This window comes from Natrix helvetica, assembly GCF_964273705.1.
Source record: "Natrix helvetica genome assembly, chromosome: 3".
NCBI classification, from domain to species: Eukaryota; Metazoa; Chordata; class Lepidosauria; order Squamata; family Natricidae; genus Natrix; species Natrix helvetica.
The window spans coordinates 78,753,924-78,761,647 of NC_138549.1; the positions used below are offsets into that span (position 1 = coordinate 78,753,924).

At 35.7% G+C, this 7,724-nt stretch overlaps 1 protein-coding gene across 2 annotated transcripts in view; it reads left to right on the forward strand.

Moving 5' to 3' along the window:
* HENMT1 (HEN methyltransferase 1) overlaps positions 1–7,419 on the forward strand; it is a 13,083-nt gene extending 5,664 nt beyond the window's left edge. The window contains exons 3-7 of one of the 2 annotated variants that reach the window (XM_081946876.1): positions 406–518; positions 1,484–1,618; positions 2,444–2,626; positions 3,961–4,135; positions 6,005–7,419. In XM_081946876.1, the coding sequence (XP_081803002.1) occupies positions 406–518; positions 1,484–1,618; positions 2,444–2,626; positions 3,961–4,135; positions 6,005–6,436 (1,038 nt within the window). In that variant the 3' untranslated portion in view covers positions 6,437–7,419. The remainder of the gene's footprint in view (positions 1–405; positions 519–1,483; positions 1,619–2,443; positions 2,627–3,960; positions 4,136–6,004) is intronic. The other variant, XM_081946875.1, reaches the window with a different exon arrangement.
* Positions 7,420–7,724: the final 305 nt, after the last annotated feature.

The following is a 7,724-nucleotide window of genomic DNA, read 5'->3' on the forward strand; positions in this document are numbered from 1 at the left end:
TAGCTCCCTTCCCTGCGGCTGGCCAGCTGGTCCTGACATGCTTCCCTGCCTTCCATTCAGCCTTCCACTTGCCTGCCTTTGCAAGCTGGCCACGGAGACACCAGGAAGGCCGCGTGTAAGGTAAACAAGCAAGGCAGGGCTGTGGGCCGCCAGCCGCAGGGAAGGGAGTAGGGGAGGCAGCCTGGGACGGTGGAAAGCAGAGACTGGGTGGGGTGGGGTGAGTGAGTGAGCAGCGATCAGGGGACCGGTTCGGGCGTGTGGGCAGCCAGCGGTCCCTACCGGTTCGGTGACCCAGGCCCAATGTCCACTACCGGTTCTCCCGAACCAGCCCAAACCGGTAGGATTTCACCCCTGAAACAAGACTTATGTGTGTTATGACAAATTGTATTAATTTCAAATTAACAGGTAGCAGATTTGGGATGTGCTGATTGTAGACTACTCTGGATGCTGAAATTCTGCAATTGTATTGAAGAACTAGTTGGGCTAGATATCAGTGAAGAAGTAATGAAAGAAAACATGTAAGTTGAATGTTTTAATTAATTTTGGGAAAACAATGTTTTGTGCCCCCAAACAACCAGCCAACCAACCAACCAACCAACTTACCTCCTTTCCTTTCCTTTCCTTTCCTTTCCCTTCCCTTCCCTTCCCTTCCCTTCCTTACCTTTCCTTCCCTTCCCTTCCCTTCCCTTCCCTTTCCTTTCCTTTCCTTTTCCTTTCCTTTTCCTGTCGTTCTCTCATAAGAGAGTTTTATTTTCCATTTCTGAAATATTCTTTAAAAATATTGATAGGATAGGTCAGTGCCTAATTGAAAGTTCATTACAACATTTTAGAGTTGAGAGAACAAAAAATATGGTCGTTTGTTTCTGATCTTTCTCACATATACAATCTGCTATTCATTTCATGTCTATAAAGATCTCTAGCACAATTAATCAAAAAGTAATATAATCATTTTGCCTTCCTGATATACCATTTTTATACTTTGCTTATGTTGCAATTTTTAATTAGTAAGGAAAACTTACTATCATTTTCATTCAGGAAAATAATTAAGTGGACAGAAGTTCCAAAAATAATGCTGAAGGAAATAAATTCATTGTCCACAAATTAAGAATTATTTCATATATTAGTAGTCCAACATATGTCACAAAAATATAGTGATAGACCAAGGAGATTTGTGGTTATCCAAAGAAACAGCATCCATATTATTCATAAATCAGCCAGACATTATTCAGTGTATCAACAATGTATTGGATGGAGGAGAATATTAAAACTCAAGTATTTTTGACTTATAGTTTTCTTCCACGTTGAATGACTGAAGCTGAATTATACGTTCATGATTTACAGCACACCCAAGGTGAAAAGGGAAAACAATGTTTTGTGCCCCAAAACAACCAACCAACCAACCAACCAACTTACCTATCTATCTACCTTCCTTACCTACCTTCCAAAACAATGCTTTTATTCTGTGTAATTTATTTGCTTCCAGGTATATGTTGTCTCCTCTTCCTAGTGACTATCTTCAGCCAAGTGAAAGACAGCTGACAGTCACCCTTCTTCAGGGTTCGGTTGTTCAGAAGGATCCTTGTATGCTGGGCTTTGATATGGTAACCTGCGTTGAACTGTGGGTATTCCTTTATATTTCATATTAGTTGATGAATGTTTAAAAAGCAAGCTCAGATGACTAAAAACACAATTTTCTTCATATATACTACTAAAATTCTTGTTCTTATTACCTTTGATCCAAAGTACCTCAGATGGGCTAACACAGAATGCATCCAAAATCCGGAACCCATGGCTCTTGTGGAAGGAATGTTATAAAACCTTTTATGACATCAAAAATATAATAATAGGTTTATGATCTAATAAACAGTTTCCTGTGCTGATGTTTGACTGCTATGCAATTCAATATGGGCTGTTTTCAGCTACGTCTTTGAATGTATCCTGCCTTTTCCAGTGAAGGCAGAACATTAGAATTTCTATCATTGTTGAAGGTATTAAGGAAATTCATGAGGAAATATCTCTGAAAGAATGACTCAAAGGATCATGGACTATCTAGGATATTTATACATTTCTATTTCCTGGTTCTTAGCAAAGTTTCATAAATTAGGAATATCTTCTCTTAGTTTTCCAATTTCTTAGACTATAGAACATTGCAAATATGATCTGGAAGTAAAGAAGTATAAAAGCTCAATTTTTATACTGGCAGCACAGGATATTAAAGTTAATTTGATTCAGGGCATGCCGAACAGTGATCCTATCTCTCCTACTCTGGTTTCACTCCTGTGTCATTGATTTTCCATCTGTGTCCAAAATTTGAATATTGGTGATCAGTTCTCTGCATCATTTCATTGTAACAATTGCATTGAAGTCCTGGGATGTTGTTAAAGTAAATATATTTACTTGATCTGAGAAGTAAAAAGATCTTTTTTACAATTTTGTATTACAGAATAGAACACTTAGAGGCAAAAGATCTTGAGAAATTTCCAGAAGTAGTATTTGGCTTCATGTCTCCAGCCATGATTGTAATTAGCACACCAAACTCAGAATTCAATTATTTACTTAAAACTGTATCATTATTTAGACACCCAGATCATAAGTTTGAATGGAATCGAACACAATTTCAGAACTGGTAAGTTCCTTCAATCTTGTAGATGTAGATATGAAAATGGACATTAAAATAATACTACTAAAAATACAAACCATGAAAGTCTAACAGCAACCAAAATAATTAAATGGTGTTTTGCAATACTTTAATTTTAAATATTGACCTATTATAGTAAAAGGCTTGGGAGAAAGTCATTGCCTAGTGCTAGAGAGAGAAATAGTAGATACTTAGAGTTGTTTCACTACAGTTAGGAAGTAGTGCCTTCCCTAAAGATGACAGTGTATGAGTAGGCATGTGTGGGAATAAAAATCTTCAAATAATTTAATCCCATAAAATAATGTAGTTTGTATGTTAACACCACTACTTTGCATTGGAACTAGAAATGGAGCAGGAAATAATGAAAATCAGACCAATCTCATATTTTCCTGTCACCAGTTTTGAAATGATGACAGTAAAAAAAAAATCACAGGGATGATAGTGTTTTATATTTAGGGTTATCATATCTAGTTGATATGATAACCGCAATGATTGGAAAGTAAGTGGAAAATGAAGAACAAGTCAATCACATCCATTCTGCATATATGTGGGAACCCAGATTTTAAGAGACATGTACTAGAGTGAAATTTATCATCTTAACCTTTCACATACAAATTCATTATCTTGAAAAGGGTTTGTCTAGTGATACTCAGAAATACTGTCTGATGGGTCTTGAATTACTCTTGCTTCACCACAGCTCCTAGATTTAACATACCATAATTCTCCTTTATCTGTGAAAGCCTTTTAGTGAGTGGTTTGAGTCATTTCCTGCATGTTTAATAGTATGAAGAAGAGAAGACCATTTTCTGGAAGTTGCTGCCTTTCTCTTTTTGAGGTTGCAGAATTAAGAGTTGTTAGCGTCAGCCCTATTTCCTTCCAAATATGTTGTAAAAAACAAACCCCAAAAGAGGCACTGCAAAACCAGGGAGAGATTTTTTTTTAAATTACCAGTTTTGCATGCATGGTGAAATGGTGACTTTATTTCCAGTAGTCCCTGTTGTCCTCATCACTGCTCTATCAGGTACATTCCCATTGCAGTGATAACAGAAAAGGAGAAATAGAGTGCCCTTCCCACCAGAAAGCCTTACTCTTCCTTCTTTCTTTCTTGACCTGTTTTCATAAGAATGACCATGTATTGTTGTGACACTCTAAGTGAATAAAATTATTTATTCTATTGGGCTTTTTGCTCTCTTGTTGCAGTTGAGATATTTCCATACTGTAAGCATGTTAGAATAAACATAGAAGACTGGAATGTGTGACATGCTTATTTGTTAGAATAAACCCCTTCAAACTTTTTAATTTTTCTTTCCTCATAAATTTAGGGCTGTAGATGTTGCTGCTCGTTATGATTACACAGTAGAGTTTACTGGCGTAGGAGAACCACCTCATGGGAAGGATGTTGGATTTTGTACACAAATTGGAGTGTTTGTAAGAAAAAAACTAAGAAATGTCGAACCTGAGGGATTTGAAGAATATCAGAGAAGAGTTTATACAACGGTACTAGATCTTTTTCTTCTGTAAGATCAAACAATTTTCATTTGAAGGAACTATTTTGGAAAGATATAATACTGGGCTTCTGCCTCTTTATATCAAACATACTTTAGGTCAGGGTAGCTGTAAATGTTAAAATATCTACTGGAAAAGAAGTTCAATTGATTTCAGGTTGTCTTCAAAATAAATATGTCAAGCAAGGAAGCAAGAGCATGGAAAGTCTTTCAGATATGTCAACTGGAGTTTAAGAACTACCGGTATTGTTAGATCATTTAAACCAAAACATTTGGATGTAATGAGATTACTACCAATCTAGATAGTCCTTGAATTATGACCAAAATTGAGACTGGAAAATTAATTAGCAGAGTCATTAAGTGAGGCATTGCATGATGCACCTGATTTTACAACCATTTCTTGCCAAGGCCATTAAGCAAATCGCCATGGTTGTTCAATAAATTATGTGGTTGTTAAGAGAACGTGGCTTCCCCCATTGATTTTGCATGTCTGAAGCCAAGTCAAAAATCACAATCACATGACTGCAGGACATTGCAAATTGTAGGTAGAATATGTAAAAAATGAGAAGAAATCTTCTCAATGAAACAATTATGTCTTGCATATTTATTCTTCTACATATATATTTGCTTAGAAATAAGTTTCATGTTTAAGGAGATTTACTTTCTATCAGCATGTAAACAGTGGACTGTAATAACCTTGTAATTTGTGCAAAAGTTCAGGTAAGATATATGCTTTATGCTAAAAAAATTTTACTTGTTCTGAGCATATTTGTCTGGGCCCTATGCTTGTTATTCAAGTTTCTCATGTTCAAATTTCACAATTTTTTCAGGCTTCTGTTATTTATCATGATTTTGCATTGTGCAGTGGATTGCATTTGATGTTTCAGCATCAGTTTCAGAAACCATTCTCTGCAAGAGAGGTGCAATCAGCTGTTGATGCACACATAGGGAATACTATGTTACTGGAAAGTGCACTGCCCTAGCAAAACCAAAGAATGGTAACTGGAACTAGAACACATGTAGCAAATTACTGGAATCAACATAATCCTACTGAATTGCATTTATTATTTCTGTTCAAAGACGTAATTTCTTCTAGCATAGATTGGTTTGATCTGAATGCCGTTATGTGAGGTTTTAATACAGAACTCCATGTGGAGGCCTCCCAAACAGCATCAAAGACCTCCTGTCAGATCAGATAGTTTCCCATTTGTCATCACAAGTAATTTGTCACTAAGTCACTAATTCCAATCTATATGTCATTTTTTAAGAGAATAGTTCAGTCACCACATGGCAATTGGAATAAGGATTGGCTACATAAATCTTATCTGCAGGCAGTTATCAGCAATTATGTTGACCTGGCCCTTTGCCTAGTGAGGAGCCTCATTGAGTAGCATTGATGTGTAAGTGTTGTGAAGATTGTAGCCATTATCTGACTGCTCCAACTCATCAAGAGATGCCTGTGGTTGATCAACCTCAGATGAATCATGGCTTGATGATTTCTGAGGCTGACAATCCACAGGCTCAAATGGAACAATGTTGTCAAGAGTGAAGTTCTGAATCTAAATTGTGGCCCATGACAAGTAGACACCAAAAAAGAAAGTATCTGTGCACTCTTTATGTTTTTCCATCTGTTGAAGAACTCTCAGGAAGGAGCTGAACCTATTGTACACTTAAAAGTGGGAAGGGCATCTATACAGAAAACTAGAAAAAATAGTTCTTTATAGCTTGATTCTGATACATTGTAAATACCATAAAGTTTAAAGTTGAGTATAGTTTATAGTGCTAAAAAGCTAAATATGTGAAGGCTTTAAACAGTTGATGTGTTATATAATGTCTTGAATTTTGATTTTTCTTGAAAAAGGTTTTCAAAATCATTTATCCAAGCCTTAAAGATGAAAAGTATTTGCAGAATGCAGTGGTCAATGAGGTTTTTCGAGCAGCAGAAATAATTGCAAGGAAACAACTGGACTATAGAAAATCTGAATGTAAAAAGCACTGTGACACTCTTATTGGAACAAAATCCCAATTTCAGCAATCTAGTTTCCAGATGTATTTGGACGATTTTCCTTTCTCTGAAGCTGATAGTAAAATTATGCAGCCAATGGCTAGGGGAGATGCTATCTATGTACCTCTTGCAAAAATATTTTCTTTCTCCAAAGTGAATCAACTTTGTGGTACCTTTGAAAAACTCAGTAAGCTCATAACTGGCAAAATTACACTAAGCCATGATGGTTCTGCAGTGATGATTAAGATGGAATATGAAGATGAACAACAGGATGGTGATCAGAATTAAAAAGAATTGTTCCTGTCATGAAAAGAATAGTCTAGTAATTGAAATACTCGTAATTGCTGGTTTAAAATTGGGCTTAAATACTATAATCAGATGTGACATTTTCACATTAAATTGGATTATAGATGGTTGAGTAACTTCTTAGTGTTCAAGAGTGGCACTTGGTTTTGTTTTTCACCTGAGGAAGGTAGCATGTTTCCAAAAGGCCGTTGCCCACAAAGTGGATGAGGTAATGTTATACTAGTTAGCACTTAAGCGGGAAGGAGGGGGGAATCTTCCCTTAAAAGTGTAACAAAAAACATTCAAACCCAAGTAAGCAATACAATTTTTCAAATAATTGGAAGCAGAGCGAGAGTGACATTTATTCAGCCATGTGTGTTACTACACAACTGAATAAAATGCATGTGAAAAAATGTCAGTCTAATCACAAAGCAAAAAAAAGTTATTGAAACAAAAGTTTAAAAATGATTTTCCTAATTTTAATACTAGAAAAAGTAAAGTTTAAGGAGTTTTGTACTAAAATATAGAGATTGCTGTACAAAAGATCATTATATTAAGTACTTAATAAACCCCTGTAGTCATGTATTATACTTTTGAACTTTTTCTCCAAATGTCTTAATGTTTCTGTGCTTCAAAATAATAACTTGCTAATTACATATTGTGTGTTTCTGAAAATGACAAGCATGCATAGTGATTGATTTGCAACTGGGAATAACAATACAGATGGTTTGAGGGGATAACTATACAGATACTTTCGATCTTGCTTTCAAATACTATCATTGCAGGAATGACAGAAACTGATCCTGTCACAATTCTTTTTTGTGATGGACATTCTAAATCTAAAACATTGTTAGTGGTAAGATGCAATCCTCACGTTGATATCATTAAACTGGTTTATATCAAATATTTTTTCCCTCAATTACAATAAAACATCTTCATCCCCATCTCTTCATATTTAGAACTATAAAGGCTGCTGTCTGTACATTCTGTTGATTTTTCTATAATTAGTTTTGAAATATTGCTGAGATTCCCAGCAATGGTGAAATGCATTTTATGCAATGTTTGTTATTTTTCCAATGAGGCAGTGAATAGTTCTATTACAGGGGTGTCCAAACTTGGGAACTTTAAGACTTGTGGGCTGGGGAATTCTGGGAGTTGAAGTCCACAAGTCTTAAAGTTCCCAAGTTTGGACACTCCTGTTCTATTACCTTCACCCACAAGTAGACTGGCATGCTTTTCTAAATACTGCTATTGTTTCTCACCTTTCACAACTTTAAGTTGTTTTGAATTT